The sequence below is a fragment of the Syngnathus leptorhynchus genome, chromosome 5 (assembly GCF_054491065.1).
Source record: "Syngnathus leptorhynchus isolate UIUO chromosome 5, UIUO_Slep, whole genome shotgun sequence".
NCBI classification, from domain to species: domain Eukaryota; kingdom Metazoa; phylum Chordata; class Actinopteri; order Syngnathiformes; family Syngnathidae; genus Syngnathus; species Syngnathus leptorhynchus.
The window spans coordinates 15,350,281-15,377,185 of record NC_141199.1 but is presented as its reverse complement, the minus strand read 5'-3'; the positions used below and the strand labels follow the sequence as shown (position 1 = coordinate 15,377,185).

The window sequence follows — 26,905 nt, the reverse complement described above, 5'->3', positions numbered from 1 at the left end:
TTCTGTACTTCTTCCTGTACAGTGGACAAGTGGCATTTTGTCTGAGTGATTGGGAAACTGAAAAGACGGCAAAGACGCAAACTGTCACTTTGTTATGGATGGCGCCTTACTGTTTTTAATCAATAATGACTGGTAAGGATCTATCATCACCTCTTTCGAATGCCATGTTTGCTGTCCAGTCAGGCTAAGTAGAATTTTTTTTTTTTTTAACATTATAACCTAGCATAATGTTCCTTGCTATCAATATGAACTTCTGTGTCCAATCACAAATGAAATATCATGTATTGATCACCGTTTTGATCATTTCCTTTTATTTTAATCGTGCGTTAGTAATCACAGAGATAACAGTCTTTTTTTGTAGAGGTAGTTAGATAGATATGTTGCTGTACATTTTTATGTTTTCTTGACACATCAAAGATTTGCACGTTCTGCACTAAATGTGTGAATAAATCCACCGAATGATGTGGATGTAACCATGAAAGGAGCATACACAAACATTTGAGACTAGGGCTGTATTTAGAGTGGTAAAACTGTTTTTTTTTTTTTTAAATACAAGTCAAATAGCTTTAAATAAATATAGATTTATTAGAGGAAAAAAAAAACACCCACACCTTGGCAATATCAGCAATGATATAATAACAGCTTTGAAATAAACTGCATTCAGTACATTACAATACTTAGTTTCATACCTATTTTTAATCCAATTTTATGGAGCATTTCAAATTTCAGGAGAACAAGAGAAGCCTTGAGAAATAAAACAGGAAATAAGTTTTAGTGTCCGCCTGAAAAAAAAAAAAATATATATATATATATATATATATATGAACTTCGAGTTGTTTGAGCAAAGTACGTGCAGTACTCTTGTTATACCCGGAAAGTCATTCAAGCAATGCTGACTCAGCTTCAAGTATGGCTCTGCTTTTTTTTTTTCCCACCTTCTAAATCTCTTAAATCATCTCAACACAACCTGCTACTGTTGCTGGGCTCTGTACAATGAATGAACACATCACCGGATTTTTACAAACTCAAAAATATAAATTCAAATATTTGTCGCTCTAACAGTAAACATTACGATGAGATAGAGTGTACTCCTTAAGAGACCTGTGAGATTGATTCTTTGTGATTCGATCATTTGTGGGTCAGTTTGCCTCGAAGAACCAATGTTCACTTCAAGTTCGAAAAAAAAAAAATCATTCTTGATATTCTCTGTACAATGTGACAAATCCATTTACAACCTGTTTTAAATAAAACATTTTGTACTTTATTACATATACTTTTTTTTTCTGAAAAAAATTTGAAGTGCTTTCAGAAAATGAATTTGTTAAGAGTGGGTGAATTGTTACTATAATGTTACAGTCATTCCATTATATATCACATTAATTAAAAAATAAAAAGGAAAAATCATACAATTGCTTAGTGGTTATAAATAAATTGAACTATACACAGGCACAAAGACGATAATCACTGCTTTGATTTTGCCTCGTAGCAAAAGCAAATAAATTGCTCTTAATTTATTCACTATCATACTTTCCCTTTAGTCACATCAGTGCATATACGTTGTGTTCATTTGAGGAAAAAAAAAACCCATCCTAGTAGCTAAAAAAAAAAATGCAGGAACTTTAATTCCCCCCCTCACTAAAAATCTGTGTGACATATTTTAGAAAAGATGAACCGGGACACAAAATACAACGGCACATCCCTGAATGAGGAAAAAGACAAAACAAATACAGGAAATAATGTACATTTTCTTTTTAAGTGTCCCTGATTTTACAGTAACATTAACAATTCAAATTTTCTTGCAGGTAGGTATGAAAGTAAGAAATGAACTTTTCCGCCTTTTAGGTGGCATGCAGTTAAACTGTAACCCAAAAATATTTAAACAAAGAAATACGATTTTTTTTTTTTTTCTTTTTTTTCCTATTGCCAAAATGGTTCTGAGGTATATGACTGGTTGGTACTATACAATATTTAACAGCCTTCCTCTCACTGCCTAAAGAGTCTCACATTGTATTTTTTAACAGGTTCAATAGCACCCCATGAAACAAGATCCACAAAGGAAAACAATGACATAGGCTTTGCGCATTCTTTACAACAAACACAATTTATAACAGTAATTCCAAAAAGGGAATTTAACTTACTGTACACATCTCACCTATTTATTTTACAGTTAGATTACAAGAATGAAGCCACAGCAAGCCAGCTGCCCTCTGAAAAGTGACACCAAGCTTACCCTGTCCCATGCTCCTCCTCAGTGTATAAAAAGCACATCAGCTAAGCACCACAGACATAAAACTACACTTAAGTTTCACACTTTAGGTCGGTTCAACGAACCTGCCGAAAGGAACACTTTTGCTGACAGTTAAACTGGAAAACTTTGGATAGTAAAAAGCTTTTTTTGTTTCTCCATCTTTAAAATGTTTAAAATAGCACCATTTGAATGGCTCAATGTGTCGTGGCCAAAGAAGCACCAACACAATATGTTCTGAAGGATTTTTTTTTTTTTTTGCAGGAATTCGAAACAAAAATATTGTGTTGTTTTACTTTGAGGGTGCTCGCAAATTATTACATTGATTCTTTGTTACGTGTCATTTTTTTCGCATAGTTTTTATAATCAAAGTGCTCAAGATACACTGACGCACATCAACTTTTGATGCTAGCGATTTCAATTTTTTTTTCTAGGATTTCCTGTTAAATTATTTCATTTGTTGTATCAATACATTTTAAAAATACATAATTAGCACCTTGTAGTTGTCATTTTCAAATTTGGCATTCAATGCCATGTTGAAATATTCAAACTATAGAATAAAACCACCAAAGCTTTGTTTCCAGTAAAAAATAAAATAAAACTAGGTCTGTGTGTACAATTGAGAAGCACCAGATGTTTTAACAGTGTGTATCTTGCAAAGGTTGCAACACAAAAATAAATACATCCATACCAGGGTCAACAAGTAAAGCTCAGTTGTTCAAAATATAAAACACCTGAACCGGTTAGGAGTGTTTGTACGAGGCCAGTGCTGCAGTTGGTCATAGCATAAATAAAGCACCTTCATTTTTTTTTTTTTTTTTTTTTTCTCGAGGGTATTTTAAGCAAAGTGACTATAAGGTCCTGTGACCTTAGTGAAGGCATACGGAGATGTACTGACGTAGGTGTTGGTTGTACACGATGACGATCCCTCAAAGAGTGCCTTGATAAAACGCTTATAAGGAGGCTCCCCAAGAGATTCAGATGTCTCTGGATGCTCACGCTTTGTCCCCTTCTTGTTGCTCTTCCCTGGCGTGCCCTCACCACCGTTCCTCTCTGCGTCTTCTTCCTTTTCTCGAGCCTTTTCTGCCATCTTTGCTTCCCACATGGCCAGCCCATGTTTAGCCTCATTCAAATTTTTGTGCTGGTAGAAGACCAAGGATATACGTGTTGGGTGATGACGATCGGGATTTTTCAGAGGCGTGGTGGCGTGCAGCTCCCGTTTAGCGCATTCAATGAGAACTGAGCCATGACTCGGTGCCACTGCCACTCCACCGATATCAGGGTCTAAGAAGTTGTGCTCATTATCTGACCAAATTTCTGGTGGCTTCGGTGGGGTTATGGGTCTCTGTGGGGTTCCAGGCTCTTGTTTAATACCAGTCACCATGGGGCTACCGTTGAGCAGACCCAATCCCGTCTGTGTTTCTGGGTTTAAACATCCACCACTTAAGTGAGCACCAAACATCTTTGGGTTAGGAATACCCATTTCCTGCTTTACTTGCATATGGAATGGTCGTTGGCCTGGGGGGAACATTTGAGGACTCCCAAAGTATGAATTTGGGGATCCAAACTGATTGCCGTTACTACCGGCAGCTGTGTATTCTCGAAGTCTGTGGGCAGAAGACGCTCTTGAAAGGGGGTCCATGAAATGAGGGTCAGCGACCCCATTCGGACTACAGGGACTGAAGGCTCTCATGGGGTGAACTGGCCTCATGCCGCATGTGTTATAGCCATTGACCTGTAAACCATGATCTGCGTAATTTTGCGGATAATTGAGTTCATAACGCTGATGCGCTGCGTACTGCTGCTCAGAGTACAACACTTGCCGTTGTTGTTGTTGATACATCTCCAGTTGCTTTTGGTTCGAAGCATAGTATGGATGGTAGTTATCAAGAGGCATGCCGCCGTTGCACTGATAAACCGGGTATGATTGTTTAGATCCATCAATGAACGAGTTGGTTGCATGGACCGGGGAAGGGTAATGGTTTGCTGGTGTTGACTGTTGATGATGAAACATGCTCCCTGGCTTTGAAGTGCTTGGATATGATCCTGGATAACCGGGAAACCTGGGATATTTGGCAGCATTCGGTGCACCGGGATAAGAGGTAAGTGTGTTTCCGTGCTGTTGATGCTGCGGTTGCAAAGAATGAGCTCCAAGGGGTTCCATTGGTTGATCTGGATGTTGAGAGGCCCCTATAGCACCTGGAACAGAACCCAAGAATGAGCTGCTATAAAAGGCAATGGCAGAAATGATAACAAAGTCCCCAAAAAGTTTTACCTTGCACAGGTGTGCTGAGAGTGTTGTTTTCACAAGTCCCAGGTTTTGTTTTCGACGGGGTAACTTTTTCATGAGAGTTGTCTAACATGGTATTCTTGATAGCTGCCGCTTTCTTAGCATCCAGCTTTTTTTGTCGACAAGACTTTGCGGGCTCTGCAAGCATGCGCACCTGGCGGCGGAAGGCACTGAGGGCTTGAATGGCACCCGATTTGATTTTTTCCTGCTGACCCTCCTCGCTGCCATATTCATCCGTATTGGCAACCTTATACAATGGTAGGACATGGAGCTGCTCATCCTCTGGTATCTTTCCAATCTCTCTATTGTCTTCCCTTGTTAACGTGCATACCTACAAAGAACAGAATGAGTTAATGATTACAGAACCAAAACAGAGGGTTAGTTTAAAACATTTGTGGAGAGATTTTAAGATATTCCGATGTTTTGTTTTCCTGTGTCACAAACCTGGAAAAACATATTTAACTTACCACAGTGCTGCCCCCTTGCATGTTGTGAAGGTCCCTATGAGCATGAGCACAGAAGTCCAGACAAGCAGTAACCCCAGAAAAGGGACGCCCGTCTTTTAACCCCAAACGGCAATCGGGTGCTCTGTGTTCATGTTCCACCTGTTTCCAGGAACAACCAAATTTCACTCAAATTGACTCTTTGTAAAGTATTATCTGTAATTATACAGTTTACTACACTTGGGTACTAGACAACCGATAGATGTGGTTTACCAAGCAATGCTAAATAACCTAGACCTGATTGTAAACTAGTCCTCACCTGGTTTCCATAAGCTTCAGGTGCCATATTTTTATACAAGGGGCCCAGTAAGGTGGCCAGACGTTGAAGGTTTTGCTCCAGTCTCTCTTCCTAAAACCCAAATAGATCCCTTGTTAAATTGACATTATTGAATAAAATATACATTAAAAATGTAACATTGTAATATCAGTGATAAGTATACAAGAAATCAATAGAGAATACCTCTCTGACATCATCTCCTTGAAGTTTAAATTTTCTTGGAATTTTACTTCTGGCAAATTTACAGCCATTGTAGTACATGCTCCATGAGCATCCGAAGGAGAATGATGCTCCACAAGCATCTGGATTTAATCCCTGGCATGCACAGGTCCTCCTGAAAAGGAATCATGAGAGTTTGAGAGCCGTTTGAGTGTAAGCAAAATCGGAAACTCAATTTTAAAATACAAGTACACATTGTAATGCACCTATTTGGAAAGAGAGGTCTCTAAAGTAACTATCCATTATTTTTTATTGTGTTGCGGCATTCATTTGAACATACGAGAGGCCGTTAGCATTTGACATTTTAGGCTTTTAAGGTTTTGTAATTTCATTGCCCACAGACTTTCGTTTTCTGCTTTGTGGTCACTCACTCTTCGTTGAGAGCACATCGTCTTTGGGTGAGGGCTCCATGCTTCGTTAGCGTTTCACTTAGCTCGAGGTAGAGTTTGTCAGCTAGGCTGGGTTGGATACCCTCCCAGACCAGGATTGCCACAATTATGCAGGCTGTCTCACATTTGTGTCCAGTGCGTTCTCGAACCAACACCAGTAGCTTTTCTTCTGCACTGGCTCGGCGGATCACCTGAATCAGATGACGAACATAAGTTAGTACACGTTTGAACGTCTCCTGTTTTCTTAACAATTGCAGACAGCAAATAGCGTGCCTACCCATTTGGCAATCGGGCACCCCTGTGTGCTTTTTCCTTCCTTGCCAGTATACACGACTTTCTCTATCCTGATGGCGCCACCATTTAAACCCGACCTTGAACAAAATAAGAATGATAAGTGCTTTCAATCAAACCGTACTTTGTGATTATACTTCACGTTCCACTGTAAAAGTTTCGTTTACCTTCTCACCATCTCCTCTCGTATACCGGCAATGGTAGGTGCCGATCCCAGATGAGTATAGTATGGGCCCTCATCCTTCTCACTGATTTGCTCTGAATAAAAGGATAGTTCAATAATTATACAGCACTTTATCACTAATGTAACCAACAATAGGTAACTCACCAACGCAGTGGCAGGATGCAATGTCATATTGTGTTTTAATAGGCGTATCAAGTAGACTTTTGACTGGGGTGTCCAATAGCTTCATCGGAGAGTCCATGAATCTCTGTAGGAGTTGCTCTTTTGTGGGGGTGGAATCAGGTGTTCTTTTTAAAGTTGTCATGGACATAGCAACTCCAGTTGCTTCCACTTTACACATGTCAGTGTTGGTTGACAGGATTGTGACTGGCCCAGAAGATTCCACTTTGACTTTATTTGAATTCATGACAAATGATTTCTTCTCAAACACAGGGGATAGTTGGTACTGTTTTAGACTTTGTTCCATGGAGGCCAGGATGTTGTTCTGCCTTGTATTCTCACACACAGACTGTTGAGTCTCCTGTTTGATTTGCAATCTACCCAGTTGCTGCTGTGAGCTAGGAAAATTAAACCTGGCTTCGTTTTCAATTTTTATATTAGGGAGGCCATGTTTGCTATCTCTGGTGTTTTGTGTAGAATGGGAAGGGGCTTGTCTCTCCTGCCTTTGTAACAGATGCATCCGTAGAGCTTCATGCTTCTGGATTTCTCCGTGGAGAAGTGGCGATCCTGGGTGAGATCCCCTTTGCAACTGAGAACATGCCTTCAATTGGTGCTCAGTCTTCGGGTACATATGTGTCGATATCTGTTGGCTTACTGCACCTTGTGGCAAATAAGTCTGTGACTGCGTCAAAATACGAGAGTCCTTATCGTTCTGTGGGTGGCAGTTATTGGGTCGTTGCAGTTGATAGTGCCTAGAATCACCGCTGGCTGAGTTTGGAGAAAACGATCTTTGACGTTGTATATGACTACCTGTTGTGTTTTTGTAGGTAAAGTGACTGCCGGGCTGTACAGAGTTGTCTTGGTGTTGAACCTGACTTGGCTGCGGCTGACTGTGAGGTCTGTATATAGGAGATTTAAGTTGTTGTTCTTCAAATTGCGGCGGGTGGGACAGTGGACGTGGAAGAGTATAGTGCTGCCGTTGCTGCGTTGTGAAAAATTCAGGTGACAATGTGTCCTGAAGTTCAGGGTTGTCACATAAGTGCTTTGACTGCATGGGACCGACGTAATACCCCCCGGCCTGTTGATCGTGCTTTGTCTGGGGTGGAGGCTGCTGCTGCACTAAATTTGTGTTGGAATTTGATTGCTGCCACTCTGAATCATTGTTGCCAGGAGCTGAAGCACAGTGTGGTTGGGCTAAGAGACTAATTTGTTGTTCCTGTATGCTGTTAAATCCCTGAATGTTTTCTTTAAAGATTCCAGGTGACTCGAACCTTTTTACCGGGTTTGCCTCCGAAATCTGAGCGTGAACCTGGAGGCCACGTCTCTGTTGGTCTGCCATAGCCTTGGCAGAGAACCCCCTCTTTTCCTGCTCCACCTGGGATGACATACCACTTGTCTGTTGCTTGGAAAGGTTCTGTTCCATCCAGCTACCCGGATGGAGAGTTGAACACAAATTGCCAGTCTGCTGTGTTGTGTTCTCTAGATGATTCTCTAATCCAGCAGTCTGAATTCTTTGCTGTGGATTGGGTCCCATCGTGCCCCTGCCGTCAGCTCCATGTATGTTTCCAATATTCTGTTGGAAATTGTTCGCTTGAATCTCAAACTGCTGAGCATGACCAGATCCAGGTTTCCCACATTGCACCATATTCTGTATTCCAGAGTTGGGTGATGATCCATAATTGGGCAAAACAGCATCAGGTGTCTGAAGAGAATCGAAATTGAAATCCTGGTTGGCGTTGTCATATGTTTGTTGAGAATTTTTGTCATGGGGATAGCACCGTGGGCCATTTTTATGTTGTTGCAAGGAGTTGGCAATATTTGATGAGTGGACTATACCGGGAAGCTGATCAAGAGCCCTTTCGTGGCCAGAGAAAGACGGCGGCTGCTGTTGGTGCTGCTGTTTTTTCTGCTGGTAATCTGTTTCATGATTGTTGGAGTATCCGTTCACTATATAGTTGACGGAATCCAAATTGTCGACTCCCTCAGGGATACCACCTGTCTCAGTCTGTCGCTGTTGCAATTTGAGCATCTGGGCAGAATTGGAGAACTCTGAAGTCAGAGTAGAAGGCATCAGATCTTCACCGGGCACTTTATTTGTTAGAGACCCATTCAGAGCATCTTGTGTCCCAGACCTCTGTGGGGCAATTGATACTTGCTCAGGATAATAATGAGACAAAGTTTTCTCTAACAGATCACCCGGTGTACTTTCTATCGTAGAGGTTGTGAGTGCAGCACCATTCATTGAAACCTGTTTAGTTCTTGGCAGAGCAAAATGGTCTCCATTAGGAATTGTACAATTATTGTTTCCTAATTTGAGCTCTGCCTGTGTTTGGCATTCAAATTCAGCGTTTTTTGTCAATTCAGAAATCTCCGAATCTACTTTAAATTTCTTCGGCTGACTGGCGAGGAATGACTGTTCAGCAAGTACATGCTTGAAATCTCCATTCATTAACTCTCCATTCATCATAAAGGATCCCTGATCCAACAGGCCCTGTACTGATCCAAGGTCATTACAGTTTTCTTTTTGTCTCTTCATGGAGCCGGCCTCTGTGCTGGCCTTGTAATTGTTCCAGTTTCTGTCACCAGTGATTTGAAGAGGGTCTCCATCTGAAAAGGTCCCCCCATTCTGGAGTTTGTTCGAGATGTTGCAGGACGTGGTAATTTTCTTGAATGTCGAACTTTCTTCCGTCTCATGTCTGGTCTGGTCTGTTTCCATCTGGCCTGCTTAGAGTCCATTCACAGGCTGCCCTCTCTGCGTCCTACAAAACAAAGATGTTCAAAAAATGGTTATAGAGGCTTACAAAGATCTTTTTTTTTTTAGCATTCTTTCACCTTCTATCTCAAGTAACATCGATTCCAAGCGATTACTTATACACTCTTGAGTTTCAGATATTCAGTTTCATATACAACCTAAATGAGAATATTTGGAATGTTTTCCATAAAACAATCAAGATCATTTGTGTCATTATTTTGAGACAATTGATTTTCTCAAAGAACGTCCACATGGGAAACTATTTTGCTTTGCTGGGTGAGCTATTACAATTCCTTCATTGTCTTGGTCACTCGCTGTTTGTTTTCAGAATGGCAACCGAGGCATACCCAAATCAAAGAGTTAGGTCGGTTGTTTAGGGAAAAGGTTTGCCTTTTCATACGTGTTGGACACAATTTACATGATACAACACGGCATACGCAATTGATAGACTCATAGAACTGATAGCTTAAGGGCTTAGTCCAATGCTCCCCCCCCCCCCCCCCTTCCTTTTCTGGTCTGGTGCTCTGTGAATCAGCAACTAAGTCAAGAGGTTAGTGTAGCTCCATTCCTTTGGGACTCGCCGGGGTTTACAAAGAACCAAGCGGAGCCAAGCAGCTTGTCACAGTTGGATACACCCACTCTGACAACAACAAAAAATAATCTTTGTGAACCTAGGACAAAGCCAGAGATCCCAGCTTGAATGTAGGCCTGTTTGCACACATGCATACAAACTCATGCAACGGCAATGATCACTGGAATTATATTTATTGGATTGGACTGGAGTGTTGGATACAGCCACTTGATTTCATATATCAATGAGAGTTGGATAATATTATTTTGTAGTATGAGCATTAAACAAAAAGCTCTTGCATGTCACTACGATGGGTCCGGTGAGCGAGCCTGTTGGAACGCATTTGACTTTTTCTGATGTTATGATATTTTCTTCCCATCCCTCTAGCAACTTCTTTTCCCACAAGAATCACGTACATACAATTTGATGTTTGACTCGACTTGGCTCGGAGCTGTCCGTCTCCAGACGTCAGTGTCGTGTAATTGCACATCAGGTTGCTCTGCTCTACTATTAGTAATCCATCCCGTTCCCTCTTGTTTTAAGACCCGGTGTTGTTTGAACATGTCTTTTAAGTGATGTTGTTGCAATCTAGCCAGTCACCTTCATGGTTACAGCCTCTTTAGGCTGGATATTTGACAGTCTGATCAATCTACATCAAGTTATCCTGTCAATTTGTATTTCAACAAATGTTTTAATGAAGCCATCCTGGAAAAAACAAAACCAATTAATGCCATGGCTTTGTCTCGGATAGTTAGTACAGGCCACAGACAGGGGACAGTGTAATATGAGTGTGGATAGTTGATGTCATGTTTTTGCTGTGACACGATGGTCATATGTGACATTCACCCCCTCACAACAGCTGCTAGGACACTCCAGTTCCTAACATTCAGGTTGAGACTTTGGCAAGAGGCTAAAAAGCACTCCTGTCAAAGGGTCGAGAGTATTGTATTCACTCCTGTGCTCGTGAAATATCATCCTTCGCTAGCCCAAGTGTAATTAGGTCAAATGATTAGCATCCCAGAGTGTTTTAAATTCAACCTAGCCCTAAATATAGAGAATGACCGTGCAAAGCATACATCTATGGCAATATTTGCACAACTTAGCATTCCAGCTGACTATGCAAACTTTTATCTCTTCTCCCTTGCCTTCACGCGCCCCCCCCCCCCCCCCCCTGACTTGCTAGCCAGTTGTACCAAATGGACTCTTACATTTACTTTATTTTAGCAGTTCTTTTTAGTCATTGGCTAGACTGATTTACTGGAATGAATTAAAAACATAGAATACTACAAAAAATATTTTATAAAAAACATTACCATGTAATCATTCAAATTAATACTACTGCCCACATTTTTTTTATGCCAAAAATAAATTTGAAAATAATTTTTCCGTCAAGTTTAAATTCAAACATACCCCCCCAAAAAAAGTTAAATACAACCGATCTGTACTCAGTGATTATTTGTCATACCACTAGGGGGAGCCCGTGTACCACTCATGCTACTATCACCACACTACATCACTGTCATTAACTGTAGGAAAAGAGTCAGTTGTTTTTCGGGCTACAGTTAAAACACTCATAAGCGCCAGTTGCCCCGAGATGCCCGCTCAACTGTCAAGACAGATGTTCATTCATGCACCACATCTGACCAACTTATTAGGCCCAGCCCCTCACACTTGTGATTCACGTCACATGGCGCACTGCTTCCAAATGTACCTCACATGGTCACTCATAACTCTTGGAATGAACAGATGCTAAGAAACAAACGGCTCCTGTGTCTACCAGTATGGCCTTAATCCTTCAAAATGATGCAGGGGGGGTGCGTTAAACCGTTGATGTATTCTTAGTTGTAAAACAGGCAGAGGTTGTGTTGGAATCTTGGGAATGTTTAGCTTGTTGCGTATTTTTTTTTTCTTCTCTTTAAATGACATAGACCAGGCCTCTTTTCAAATTTGAACTTGCGCATGATACAAAGTAAAGCATGCTCGTCTCTGAAAATAATGTTTATCTGATCATTTATGGATTCTGTTTGGAGATGTTTGTAAGTTAGGTGGAGGTCTGGAACACGCATGCTAGTTTTTCATGCTGCTCAAAAATTTGTATTTGGGGGGGGGGGGGTACCCAAGAATGAGCGAATGTGACTTCTTTGAACAGCTAATTTTCAATTCTGGTACAGTAGAACAGATTCTTGTGGTTTGGATCTCGGTAGTGTGATGTAATCTGGAGTCCATAAGGAAACTTTTTTGGACTGATCTTTTTTTTCCCTTTCGTGCCAAGACTTATTATTAAATAAATAAATAATCGCTATGTAGGTAGATTTACCCTCTAGAGAAATTCAAATTTTGGTTCCTTCAAACTAGCAAATAAAGTTGATAAGTTACCCCAAACCCAGCGCATTGGAGATACTCTCCTGTTTTTAATTTGGTTCCCTCGAGAACTTCCTCCTCCTCCTCCATACCAACTTCACTCTTCTTTATGTTTAATGCAAAACAGATGTAGTCGACTTGGCGGCGAGATTCCTCTTTCGCCGTCTTTGTCTGGCATTTTTTTTTTTTTTTAGGTAATTGCATTTATATTTGTCTTCCGCATCTTGTATTTATTTAATCACCATTTTGTTTTACTTAATAAATTAAAATGATTGAACACAAATACCTTGAAATAACAACAAAGACATTGAAATAATTGACAAAAGTCGACTGGGAGGTTTTTCCTGCATCATTTGTTCATATAAATCTACTAAAATGGGGACTCCAGAGAAATCTTTAAGATGGGAAAATAATTCTTTGCAACTTGAAGACTCATCTACAAACCACATCTAAGAGTACCACTCATACATACGCTCACGCCATAAACACAATAATGCCAGACGTTTTGGTCATGTGGGACTGTTTCCAGATGATTTTTGTTAATGAAAAAAGCATGACTTGTCAATGTTTTCCCTATCAGGAAGCATTATGAGGTTTCAAAGTCATTGATTTGGTGAAACTTTTGAAAGAAATGTTGTCATGAGTGGTTTTACTGCCTGTAAGAGGCGAGGCTGAACTGCTTGAACCGGCTGAACTGGATGAACTGCTAACAGCCAAAGTCTTTTATGAAAATAAATTCATTGACTAGTTTTATAAATTGAAGGATTGAAAAAAAAAAATGACACAGAAGCCTTTTTATTATCTCTCTTTTAGTCTGAGGCTTGAAGGAGACAGTTGAGAACCCCTTTGACCTGGCTCAAGCGTTTTTTTTTTTCTTTTTCGTCGCATTCCTCTTTTCCAGAGAAGGCAACCCCTCTGATAGTAAACAGCAGTTGAACCTTAGCCTAGATCAAACTCTGGTCAAGCAAGTTCTGTCTGCTTGAAACAGATGAAAATAGAAGCGACCCTTCCTGACATCCGATAATCAAATTACTCCGAGCATAAATTCAAATCTCAATTGCTCTGTTTTTATATTTTCATGACATAGTAACTGATCCAGACTACACCTCGCAAAAGCAGCGTGTCTCCTTCCGACCTTCTCGCCTTGCAGCGGTCAATATATCTGACTAACTTGATGAACTGTGCGCGGAGAAAAGTTAATTTATTTCAGGCCACATGGTAGCCATGGTTACCGTCTTATGAGTGCTCCAAAGACCATCTGGTGTGAACATTACCCTAGCGCTATTGACACGATAGGCTTGTCCTACCACCTGAAATTACATTCATGATTATTCAAATCTGAAAAGATGAACAATTGCATGATTTTATTTGAATTTTTTTTTTGCCATTCAGCCACTTGCCTTCAAGTGAAGCACTGTAACATTTTGCGAAACATTTCCCGTCTGTTTGCTCCGGCTTCGTATATAAACAGGAAATAGGGGTGAACAGTAAACAGAGGAAATATTTTATAAGGGGAAAATCTAAACATGGCAACAGACCTATTTGTGAGTTTACATGCTGCTATGTCCATCGTCTCTCTCTCGGTGAGATATGCAGACAGTTTCTCGTCACATGTCTTTACAATCTAAATTTAGCCGAAATCAAACCCGCCAATTATCACATTTTAGAATGCAAAGTTTTGTAGTTTCCCTTGGGTAGTCCAAATCTAAAGACCACCACTTGTTGAATGGATTTCACTTCAGAAATCTTATTTTTGAACTCAAACTCCTCGGCAGAAGTAGCCTGTGATGTCATTCAAGCGCTTTGGTCCAGTTACGCTTCTGAATATCATTTCGAAGCAGCTATCTATATTTTTTGCTTCAACATTGTCTCCGTGTCGCTCTTCCTTACGCAGGTAGCCCAACTTTTAACTCTCCACCCAAATTCCAGACAGCAGAACTCGTAAAAACATTCAAGAAGATCCTATTAGCGAACGGCCGGAAGTCCGAACGCAGGCGAGCGAAGACGGTGTTTAATTTGGGACGCTTACGTAACCCGGTGCTTGCCGCGTTAGCGAACGCTACGATAGTGTTTGTAAACACAGCGGCCATGTGCGTGTGCTCATGTGGAGGAAGTTTTTCCGTCACTGCCCTCACCGGGAGTAAATACGGACATCGATACTTACTTACGGTCTGGATCGCACTTTATCATCTTAATTGGACTATCATAATTATGAGGCCTTTGTCTTAAATCACAAATTCAATTTGACTTCCTTGAATTATTTCTTTACCAAGCTCTCTTTTGCTGCATGATTTGTTTCTATTATTATCCTTAAAAATACTTCTTGTCCTGTAAATGTGCAAATGTATATAAAAAAAAAAAACTGTAGCACTGATTACTTTCTGTACTGGTCTTATTCTGCTTTCCCCATACAACAAAACAACCCTCCAATAGCGCACAAGGAAAAATCAATACTGAAAAAAATCAATCCACCAGACTCCATATCGCCATTTTGTTTGAGGAAAGCAGTCAAGCTAGAAGCAAGCCTAAAGCTGGGTTTGTTTTCCTGTGTTATTTGTTCAACTACCTCTGGGTGGAAATATGATGCGTGGGCTGGACACAGCAGGGTCAGAGGTGAAGGCTCGGGTATTGTAAGTGGCCGGCATTGTTGCGGCGCACTATGGCAACTGGACATTCTTTCCTTGCACGCAAATTGTCTTTTGCCCCCTGCAAGTGGCATAAAGGGGATTTAAAGCCTTGGCCAAGGAGCCGCACGGAAGGTGTAGACACATGAGAGCAGTAATGTGAATGTGATTGATCTGCTTGGCCCATCCCCCGCTAACCCCCCCCCCCTCCCCCATTGGCTCCTCTTGGGGTGCAGCAGTGCAGATATTTAAAAAGATGCTCTGACAGCTCATTGATGACTACTTTCTGATTCAACCATTTTGATAACTCAAAAAGACCACAGAGTGTTTTGATTGTGTAAAAAAAAATAATTTGGACCTCCATGATACATTGCCTTGTATGGCGACCAATACCAGTTTGTTAAACTAGCAGGTTAAAGGGTTCAATCCAAATTCTCTACCTTGAAGCAAGTATGCCTTTTACCTGAGGCACATTGTAGCACCATTTCCACAGTCCTCAGTAGAATACACCAGTCGAATACACATCCTTGAGGGAGATGTGTTAGATTCTAATTGGCCAGATGTTAATCATTAAGTAGCACTTAGTGAATGCAAAAAAAAAACAACACAAAAAACAACTAATTAGCTATTTGCTGTTAAGGCCTAACACATCTGAATTGACATGTTCTTGTGACTTTTCGGGACTAATTGCGCTTGTTATGCAAACCATCGTCACACTATTATCACTTGTGATCAATTTATATTTTTGGAGTTATGACCGGTGGGCTGCTACTCTCTTATCGCAAGTTTAGACAAATAAACCATAAATCATACAGCACAAAATGAAGGCTATATTGAGTCAAAGCTTCCTTCCACCACCCCCCCCCCCAAAAAAAATCTCCCTTCTCAAAAGACATTTGCCTTTCTGCCTGTTTGTCATTCACCAGCAAAAGCAACAAAAGCGGATTCACAGAGAAACACAAGGTAGCCCAGCTGCACTGCCTTGCGGAACTGCACGATATGTCCGACGTGGACTTTTGCTCTCACGCACAAAAACGCTGCTAACACACACATAGATATACAAAAGTCAGCCTCAAATAGCGCTATTGAATTCAATTTAACATCAGATAAGAATGAAGAAATCATTTCAAAAAATATTCTCTCTTTACACTCCCTCTGAAGTGCTCATTTAAAAATAAAATGGAACATTGTGGAAGGAGAAGTATCAGACAGCAATTATTTCCGATGGAAAAAAAAAAAAGCCAAGCACAAGGAGCTTGCGATTCAAAATGTTCCAATATGTGTTGAAAATAAAAAGAAAAAAACTCTGAAGAGAACGAAAAATGTCTTTCTTGCTTTCAGCCGGCAGAACAAGAAAGAAAAATGTCAGCCATGTTGGAGTAGCTTTATCTAAAATCCCCTCCTTATTATACTTGCTCTTGTTTTTTTGCGAGGGGACGTTAGCTGCCTTGCTCTCAAAAATACAACCCGCCTTGAAAACAAAACCAAAATAAAAAAAAAAACCATAAACAGAATATCCCCCCCCTCCACCCACTCCACAGCAAATCCTCACCTTCTTTCACGTCCCTCCACTTTGTACCAATTCCAACGAACCGTCTGGATCTCCCCTGTAACAAATCCTAAAGGGCAGCCATCTTGCCTCCTTCTGTTCTTCTATGAAACAGACTATCCTCCACATCAATATTCATGCGAAGCACTCTGACGTCCGCTCTCATCATCGGGCGAAGCCGGGGTGTCGCTGTTTGCCGGCTGCACGATCCAAAAAAACAAACAACTCTGGTTTAATGCGCTCGGAGTTGACCCCGAAAATACTGGTCAGGGGGGAAGATCCCTTGTTTTGCCGTCAAACTCCAAATAGTCCCAAAATCACTTTCCTGCTGAGTCTTTCCCACACAAAGGGACAGGTTTTCTTTCCCCCCCCCCACCCCCTTGTGCGCCCTCCTCTCTCTTTTTCTTCTTCCCTCAGCCGCACACAATAGTGAACACTATGATGGCTGCCCTCAAGCAATGGAGTGGATTCAGGACAGGACTCCACCCCCTCCCACATTTTGTTAAATATTGCACTGGTCTCAACTGTCTAACTGTGGCAGGCTGAGAAGATATCTCCGCCCCTCTTCTTTCTGAGGAAACCGAGTGACTTTTTTTTTTCTTCCCCCCCCTCCTTTTTCACTCGGTGACTTCCTTCCATATTCTGTCTATCGGCCGCCGCTTACGCAAGTTTCCCCTTTAACAGTGCGAATGTTTTGAAAACGTCACGATGATAATTAGATAGCGACTGGGCCAGTTTGGAGTGCAAGCAGTTTAGCAATGGACTCGTTTCTACAGGCCGTGACTTATTTCGGCACGCTTCGGCTGTCTGGCTGGCTCAATTTTAGAGTGGAGACAACTCTATGGTTTGCATGCGGGTTGCATTTTTTTTTTTTTGCTTTGTGTGTCTGCCAAGACCCTCCTCCTGTTGACACTGGCCACGTGGACTTGTAAGAGCTAGACGGCAGACAGGGGGAAACCCTCGTGGATGTTTCCAGAGACAGTATGAAACACTTAGAATTGCAAAAAACGCAAAAAATTTGAAAAAGCCTGATTATTGCGCAAGAGTCGCTCGAATCTGCTGCACATTGCACAGATTATTATAAAAAACTAAAAATAAAAAATAACACAGAGTGGACATACTCGTCTTATGGTGATTAGTTTTTTGTTTTTTTACAATCCTCTCTGCTAACAGGTGGGTTTAAATGCAGCTCAAGCTTAAAGACAGACCCCACCTCTTTTCCACCCAGCCACTGCCTTGCTTGCGGTGACATTTGTTGACTCAATAGTTTCAGGCTGAGAGCAGAAAAGGAGATTTGTTTTTACACAGAATGGGGGATGGGTAGTGGCCAGAAGAGGAAGGAGGAGTCGCTCGAACTCTAACACATTCTGCCTGGACAAAATAGACCCTTTATTTATTATTATTATTATTATTATTATTTTTAAATAAGTCAAACCAGACATTTCTGATTTCCCCGTGATGTGAATTATATCTTATTTATTTTTACTGTAACATATTTAGTGTGTTGCAATAGTGGAGGTCAACTGCTGCTTTTTGAAAATATAACATAACAAATAGCATAACAGAGCAAGGCATGTCGATCGACATTTGTATTTGACATCACAGAGCACTTTTTACTTCTGAGCCAAAGACTCTTAACAGCAAGTGTGAGACAAACCAAACAGACTTAATAAAGGTATAAAAACTAATGGAGGTGAGGGGTGGGGGTGTGAAATGGCTCAGCAGGAGTCGGGGGGGGGGGGGGGGGGGGGATGCTCACAGTTGAAGAAAGTGAGTCTGAGTTTTGTCGGCGCCCAGAGCGACGGTTGACTGAAGAAAGTTTGACACTTGTTTAGGATTCATCTGAAAATAGCAGAACATATTTTGGGTGAGAAAACCCAGTTTTGAGGACCATCCCCGCTGGTCTTATAAATGGGAAAGCCCAACTCATACCTCCTAATGTCTAAAATAACTTCCTTGACATAGGATACCCCGCCCCCCCCCCTTCCTAAGAGCTACTGTACCTCGTAAATCTGAGATTATCTCGTCGTTCCTCGCACCCTGTCACATTTCAAAGGAATGGAGGCGTGTGCCATCACCTCATCTGTAAACACAGCGGTGGCCTCATGCTGACCCCCGGGGGTCATCAAAATGGAGGCACACTTGTCACTTGCCTGACTTCACACTTAGAGGATCATCTAACTCGAATCGAATCTAATGTTCAATTGCGACAAAGATTCAATCCCGGGTTGATTGAAGGTGATAAAAGCGCTGATTTGCCATTTTGGGGATTTTACAGTACAGCGACGTTTCTGTCACATGACATTGGCGCAAAACTGACAAAAGCAACACTTTTCCTAATCTCGGCTGGGATTAGCATACATCTCACCTGGGGCAATCCAAACACACACATTTTCTCTTTATTTGGTGTCACAACAACATGGCCTCTGCCTGGGATAATACACAACCATCAGAGTGTCCCCCCCACCCCCTTTTTAGGAAGATGTCCCCCACTGCTGCCCCTCCTCCTGCAGTTACTAAAAGACAAGAGAAAGTCGTTAGTGTCTGCCTCACATAGCCTAATTGTTTAAGACACTGCGGGGGATCTCGGCAGGCCGCACGGAATGGGAAATGCAAGTGAAAGTGGTATTTAAATTTCTCATTGCATCATCTTGAAGAAAAAAAAATCGGATCCAAATTTTTCACTGATACCTTGGCGCACCACAATTCCTGCGGGCGCTAACCATTGACTGAGTCGCTTCTCGGGCACAGCAGGCTTAGACAAGGCCAATTGCGACCTGGCCTGGTTCCCGTGGAGACTAGCGCTTCTAAGAGGTTTAAGATCTGGTTCCCGCATTCAGGCTGCAGGTGCTACCACCCCTGACGCTGCCCCTATCTGAAGCCTCCTCTGGGACAAACCTCTATTAGAAGTGGGAAAACCTTTGGCTTCCTGACTTTATTTGTTTCTGTCAAGGAGAAGGCGAGCATCATTTTCGTTTCTGTCCGTCGTTTATTTTGTCCCATTTTAAAACCCTTTTTTTTTGTAATTAAAAAAAAATGTGGGGGAAAAATTCCACGGGTCAATCTTAGGCTCAGATAAAAAAAAATCCACAAAATTTTTTGAGGTCCGTTTAAAATTAAACAAATGATTCATGGACATAAAAATGTCGTTTTATATGGGTAAATTATACAGATAAGGAAGAGCTCTACTGAGGCATTTAGGCAGTTTGGTGTGGCTTGGGAGCGGATGATGACCCCTGCTGGTGAGTCGGGAATTCTTCTATGATTCTCTGCTTCTGAGTCACAGATTTACTATAGGTGGATGTCAAGGCATAGTTCACAAATGATCGTACAAACTTTGTCAAATAAACCACATGACTTGAGCAAGTTTAACTCATTTTAACGTCCATTGATGGGAACGTCGCCAACGTGGCTGCCTGTTAGCCGGGCAGCCCCGAGTCCACCGCACCTGTTTTGGTAACAGTCCTAGTAGTGTCTAGGCCCAGCAGCCACTTCCTCTTTGTTTGTTGTTATATTCAGACAGCTGAGAGAATTTCTCAAAGATTGCATAGATATGAAATGATCCCTTCACCCGCTCGTCGAGCGTACTCTCTAAGCAGCTGCCTTCAGCCATGTTGTCTATCGCCAGGCAAAATTCCCCTTGAGTCAAGCATTTCAACTTAAAGGCCGAAGGAACAGAATAGGGCAAGGTGAATCGTTTTATTCCAAAGTCGTCAGTCACGAATCTTCTTGGATCCCAAAACAGTGAATGTTTTCGTAGCGTTGCAATTCTAAAAGCTTATTCTTGTAATGGTTTTCCGGTGTCTCGTCAGAATTTAGTCAATTAATTTTTTTTTCAGACTCTATCAGTCACTACCCATGTGTTTTGTTTTTAATAATTATTCACCAATTTTTTTAATGTTGAAAATGTCTTTTTTTGTACATGGTTAGAAAAAAGGCCAATAATAAAGTCGGCCTTTGAAACACTGCCATCTAGTGGCCGTCGTAATTTTTTGTATGATATCATTTTGGTTTTCTTCTTTTCGTTGGTTTTAATTGTGAAAATTGTTTTGATACGAGTCAATTGAATTTATAACCTTGGTCACGGAAGTAATTTTACTCGTAAGTCAAGGTATCACTTAACGTGTACGTGCCGGGGAAAAGATGCTTGGCTGCGGCTTTTGGGTATTACGCATGGAATTGCTCCCTGAGAGTAATTAAGATGATGTTTTTCAGCGTGGTGGCAGCTGTGGCGTGACACATAAGCTCCCCCCTGCGTAGCCCATCATCAGTGATTGGCGCGAGTCCTTGACTTTGACCTTGCTCCCACTCTGCCCGCGTCGGCGATGAGCAAGAGTTGTTTGACGATCAATTTCATCCGTGTGCACACTTGCCGAGATAGGCGGCGATGCGGTTGGACATGATTTAGAAGCACGGTTTCGATATGCCCTCAAACCTCCCAATGGTAAACATGCAAACAAACATGCATGAATTATCCCGTTTGGTTCGGTGGCAGAGCTTTCGGTTTACTCGCCGCTTGCCAGGTTGTTGAAGTTTTTTTTCTTTACTTTCCGGGTTTTGGATTTTTCAAGATTTTTGGTGAAGTAACTTTGACATAAGTCTAAGATTTGCTACTATACTATGTTCAAGGCCAAGTTTCCTGACAGCGTGTTTAAAAACTTGACATACTGCTTTTAATCAACTCGATTCCAGCGTAAACGCTTCATTTAAAAACGAGTAACCAAGTGGTTCCTTTTGGGTCATTGTCATGTCAAGAAGATTCATCTTCAGTGTTCTTGCTGAGGAAAGGAGGTTTTCAGCCAGGATTTTTAAGGTTCCACTTTGGTTGGTACATGCACGTACCTACCATACACGCCACGGCCACTAGAGGGCACTGTGTCCAATGCTTTGGAAGTGATGTCATAGTTTTCACAAGGGCGTCAAACCTGACAAAGAAATGAGGGAAAGGGTGATTTATCACTGCACGTGCACATTTGAAAATCTTCACCAAAGGTAAAAAATCAGTTCAAAGAAAAAAAAATCAAATATTTAAGCATATATTATTTCACTCTTTGCTTGATTTTGCTCCTGATACAAATGGCAGATACACAATAATAATGTCCTCAGCCTAACCATTACCATCATTTTGCCCGTCTATCCAACAAAGAGGATGCTTCCTGCCTCCTCTTCTATTTTCTTCTCTCCCTATTTTTCTGCATCCCCATCGTTTCCCCCTCTTACTATCCCCCCCCCCCCCCCTCCCCCCTCCCTCTTGTGGGATCATGGGAATTGTGCAAGCGGCGTGGCGTTCCACGCTCTGCCCGCGGCGCTCCAGGAGGAGGCGTGCAGTAATGACCTGCTCCACAGCTCGCTCGCCATCATCGCCCTCACAATTAATTCCCGCCTCGTGCTCCTCTGTGTTGAGGGAGGGGAGGGGGGGGGGAGTCGCTTGGCGTGGGCTCCCTCATTAGAGCCCCTTGTAATGTGTCTGGCAGCAGTTCCCTTCCTGCCACGTCTGCCCTTCCACTGTTTGTTTTATAGATGCCGCCCTCCTTCCATGCCTCTTTGCCTCACAGAATGACTGACACTGAGTGCAAAGAAGGAACGCTTGGACTGGGTTTCTTTTTTTTGTTGTTGTTGTTTTTTTCCCCCTCCCTCATCCGTCAGGGCTCCGGGACACACATGAATACACTTTTCACACGTGAGACATGCAAGGGAATATTTCAGCAGGTGATCCCGAGTCCCTCTTTTTCCTCTCTCTCTCTCTCTCTCTCTCTCTCTCTCTCTCTCTCTCTCTCTCTCTTTCTCTTTCTCTTTCTCATCTCTCGAAGCTGGCTTGTAATTGTCAAAATGCGTAACCGTAGCGATGCGGTCATCGTCCTCGCGTCTGGCCAATTGCGACCAGCAGAGGTGCTGTTGAGTCAGTCCCGAGCAGGATACACACTGACACAAAAACACGTGGCGGTTTTCAAATTGGGTTGAGCTGTTAAAAATCGGTATGTATGTGTGATACTGCTCATCAAACCGTTTTGTTTTTTTCTATTCGATTTATGGGACGGCAACGACATAAAACCATCCTACCCGGATCTTCTGAGTTGTCCGCCGTCAAGCGAGCGACTCGCAAACTGATTGTGACTCGTAGACTGAAACGAGTGCTCCCCAGATCTTGGTGTATTTGCGCAAAATGTTGATTTACTCGCGCCGACAGATGAGCCCGGCAACTGTGTTTGCACATATTAGCACAAAAAAACAAAAACAAAAAAGAAGCGGCCCTGATCGTGGTTCATACAGATGGACGGACGGACGCTCGCTGTTTGATCAATGCGCTTGTTTAAGAAACAATTTGCTTCAAGCAGGTTTGGAGATGGTGGTCAGCTAAACGCTTGGTCTCTGTGTTTGTTATTATCGTAAGAGTCTCCTGTAAGTGAATGTTTTATCTTGGTTAACCGTGACCCCCCCCCCCCCCCCCCGTCACTTTAAGACCTTGTCAGATCGAAGAGGGATCGTTACGCACTTGTTTACATTCATGTACCGGACGGCAGCACCGTTGGCAGGTAGGAGCAAATATCGATTGTGGTGGAAGACACTCTCCTTTAATTTTTATTGATGACCCCTGTCATCGCCACACCACACAGCTTCCCTTTATTCCTCACTAGAGAATCTGGACGAACGCTCCCAATCCGGCTGGACTTCGTTCTTCTATTAGAAGATCCAATTGTAGGCAAACTTGGAAAAAGGATTTTGGGAATAGAATTGCATCAAGGAATAATGATAGGGAATCATTTCTGGAATGATGAATTCATTGGATCGGCATGTTTATCGTATTTTTGCTTGCTCGGTTGCTGACAGCAAGCAACAATGTCGGAGTGATGGTTTTGAAAAGAAAGAACGAAAACAGTAGCATTAGCATTAGCACATCCAGAACAGGACCAGTGAGGTTGAACTGATTTCTAAATTTTGAAAAAAAAAAAAACATACAAAAGAGGAGAATTTAATTTATTAATGAGCAACGATGCTTAACAGCAGCCAGTGTTTTGTTTTTCTTTGTACGCACGGTAAAGCTAAAAATTTCAATACCCTTCCGTTCAAGAAAGAAAAATCCACAATGAGAGTGGAATTTCTTCCAACTGCTTTTTTGACAAGAAAATGTCCTATTAGCCAAAACTTTTATATTGCTATTTATTTATTTTTTTCCCCATCTGATGTTCCTTGTGGCTAATGGTCATCTGACATGTTTAATTGTTTGACAGGATATTTCGACAAGATGAATGTGTTCCTCGTGTCCTTGCTATGTTTTCTCAGCGTTGCACATCGGGGCGAATCAATGGCTCGCGCCGTCGCTTCTTAAACACCCATCTCTTCTGACTCCCCCCCCCCCCGCCCCATACCCTTCACCATTATGTGGGCTACATTTAAATCTGGCTTCATGGTTATTAATTGCTCCTCCGGTTTAAAACCAAAAGCGCAGCATAACAGCGGGAGGAGGAGGAGACACGAGGGGATCGGCTCCAGATCGTGCATATGAAGAACAAAGGGCCGCCACGAGGGTTCGCGCCTCCCACCGCTGGAGATTCGCGCATCGACGTGGCTTTGCGCACGGGGGTTAGGACCACCGTGACAAGATTTCCCTCGAGGGCTATTATCGCTCAGGAGATAAAAATTATTTCCAGACAGACAAGCTTACCCGCGCGCAGATGTATGAGCTCTGATAGGAGGTGAAGAAGGGGGGGGGGGGGTGCTTTTAGGATGTTTTCAATATGTCATTGGTGTCTGGCGTCTCAAAATGTATGATTCATCAACGGGTTTGGAGAAACGTTTTCTTAATCTCCCTCTTGTGACGGAATGCAAACGCACAGTTGCTCGGGTGGAAAACCAAACCGTCTGGGGAGCTAATACAAATAGATTCAGCTAAAAGATATCCGAAAACCAAAATGAGTCTTGAGTTCGGTCCAAGCAAGTCGCAGTTGAAATCGTGTTTTTATTCTATCGGAAGATAATGGCTTTTCTGAAAACGTCCAGTGTGACCAATCCGAACAGATGATCATCCGGCAAAAGCGACGGACTACTCATTAGTCCTGCCATTTTATTTCATATGACATTAGTTGATTAATCCTTCATCATCAATGTATTATTGAGCCGATTTCAGCTGCGTAGACAGCGGATCAATCTCAATTGACCAATGAGAAATGGCACTACAAGCCAGAGTAGACCCCGGGGCTGTCTTTAACACCATGCCATTCGATTTGAAGCACACTTTAGAGAAAAACGATTCATCCTAAAAAGTCGCGCACACAAAAAAAAATTAACCCGAAATAATGCGTCGTTTGGTTTTTGCACCGTGTGGCTCGGACGTCTCAATTTGGATACACAAAGTTATGTCCGCCATTTTGACTCAATTGTCATGAATCGAGTATCGTTCATAGTTTTTATTACCGTTACTTTACTGATATCCTCCGATCTAATATCTGACCCTCATGGAAACACGTAATAATGTACCACGAGGAGCTAATTATTAAAGTAAACCATTTTTTCGATTTCGATTTACTGTCTGTGGGCATGATTGTTCGGGATCCCATTGTGAAAGACTCCGAATGAATCTGACTTGGTGTAGTGTTTAGTATCCTTGTAGTTGATTGGGCAAAACACAATGCTCTCCATTGATTGGTCGAGCAATCATTGACCACTCTTGTGGATTGTGTGGAACTGAAATTAAAACTGATGAACTAACTTTTTAATTTCTAGAACCTTTGAGGGTACCACCCCAACGACAGACTATTGTGCCGTTAAAGATACAACGGCTCGCTTTTTTTTATATGCCAGTGTTGCAGTCTAAAATTTAATATGGGGGGCTTATAAATCAATTTTGCATGGACGATTAATTAATAATTGGCCCCAACGTAAAATTGAGGAGGTGAAGCACGCACGCCACGGTTACTTTGTTCCAAACTACACCCCGAAGCCCGGAATAAATGTTGAGCGTCGAGGTGCAAGGGAAGTGGGGGGGAGGGGGGGGGTAATAATCCTGGACGTCAATTGAAGTGGTGATTTCATTTAAACTCCCAAAGCCACAGGCAACGACACGAGCCGAGAGCGCACGCTGTCACGCGGGAGGCTCGTGGAATAAATGCGAACGCTGTCGGGAGCCTGCGGGAGCGAGCGTGGCACGTGTGGCCAGCAGGCGGCTTTATAATGGTGATGAATCCCGAGGGTTCCAACCATTATGGCCGTCTCTGGGCGGAGGGAGGGAGGGTAGCGTCGCCCCACACAAATTGGCTGTGCGTTTTCTATTGTCTTAGGATGTGTGTGTGAATGTGTGTATGGCCTCCTCAATCCTATCAAGAACCTTTGAAGCATCCTTAAATCAAAGGAGATAGTCGCAAAATATCTATGAGGGCGGGGTCGCAGTTTCGGGAAGCTATTCTGAATCAAGCCAAGAAGAAAATCTGCAAAAACTCGTAAGCCCAATCATAACGTTACAAATTCAACAAATGACTATTTTTGGTTCTTTCTGACCTATAAAACATCTGGAAACACAACTCGACATGATTTGGAACAGCACGTTGGAAACTACTAAACTATTTGCCATTTACGTAAATTACACGAATCAGAGAAACGTCATTTGCAGCATCATTATGAACGTGCTATACGGCCTATTAGAGACGGACAGGTTTTATTATTATTTTTTTTTTTACCTCATCTATCCCACTGAGCGTTTACGAAAGGGGTGAATATTGCATTCTTGTCATTGAAGGTCACAAATGTTCGGCAAAGGTTCGCCAGACATTCATCTTGCGACAAAAAAAACTGTTGGCAAATATATTTTACGACTTTCAACAAACACCGATGAACTTTGTTGTCCGCGCACGCACATTTTGCTACTAAGAGTCGAGGTTGTTCACCCCTCCGCTTACTGAGATGGGGGGCTGACGTCACTATGGCGCCATCTTGTGGCGTCCTACAGCCACAAGTGTTTTGGTCAGTTGTTAGCCGATAGCAATCTTTTGTCCTCTTCACTTTTATGGTGGTTCGAATGACTTGCGATACACGTTAGACATTCATTCTCAAAGCAATCAGCGGGTTGATTAAGAGTTGTTGTTTTTTTTTTTTTTATCATTTTTAAGAATAGTGTAAGTTTCAAGACATTTTGTAGAATAATTGGCACTTGTTCAAGCTTGTGTCTTTGTCTGCGGCTCAGAGCTATTGCACACACACACACACACACACACACACACACACACACACACACACACACAAGGCTTTGCAATGGTAAATATTGAACAAGTTTGTGTTCATTAACGTATTTCGAAATTAGTGATTCTGTCTTTTTTTTTGGGGGGGGCAGGTGTCTTATACATGAGTTTACCTCATCAATGAACTTAAATGGTTTTAGAAGGTGTAAAGAAGCGGGAAACCTGAAGAAAAAAAAACCTTAACCAAGGACAAGGGATGAACATAGCAACTTCAGAATTGTGGGGCAGAGTCATAACCACGAGTCCCACTGTGCCACCCGTA

At 42.1% G+C, this 26,905-nt stretch overlaps 2 protein-coding genes across 3 annotated transcripts in view; one reads left to right on the top strand and one right to left on the bottom strand.

Annotated features, from left to right (window-relative positions):
* Positions 1–26,905, top strand: part of ppa2 (inorganic pyrophosphatase 2) — a 31,268-nt gene that overhangs the window by 2,483 nt on the left and 1,880 nt on the right. The window contains exon 12 of one of the 2 annotated variants that reach the window (XR_015065981.1): positions 23–132. Coding sequence is in view for 1 of the 2 variants with exons in the window: in XM_085911137.1 (XP_085767263.1) it covers positions 23–45 (23 nt within the window). In the remaining variant the exon portion in view is untranslated. Of the gene's footprint in view, positions 1–22; positions 2,601–26,905 lie in introns of those variants that run through there. The other variant, XM_085911137.1, reaches the window with a different exon arrangement.
* Positions 71–16,873, bottom strand: tet2 (tet methylcytosine dioxygenase 2). Its single transcript, XM_085911136.1, has 10 exons — positions 16,418–16,873; positions 6,543–9,316; positions 6,382–6,472; positions 6,201–6,294; positions 5,906–6,114; positions 5,499–5,649; positions 5,298–5,387; positions 5,003–5,140; positions 4,521–4,866; positions 71–4,444 (listed from the first exon to the last, which is right to left on the bottom strand). Exons 2-10 carry the CDS (start codon positions 9,271–9,273, stop codon positions 3,084–3,086), a joined length of 5,211 nt encoding a protein of 1,736 aa, XP_085767262.1. The 5' UTR covers positions 9,274–9,316; positions 16,418–16,873; the 3' UTR covers positions 71–3,083.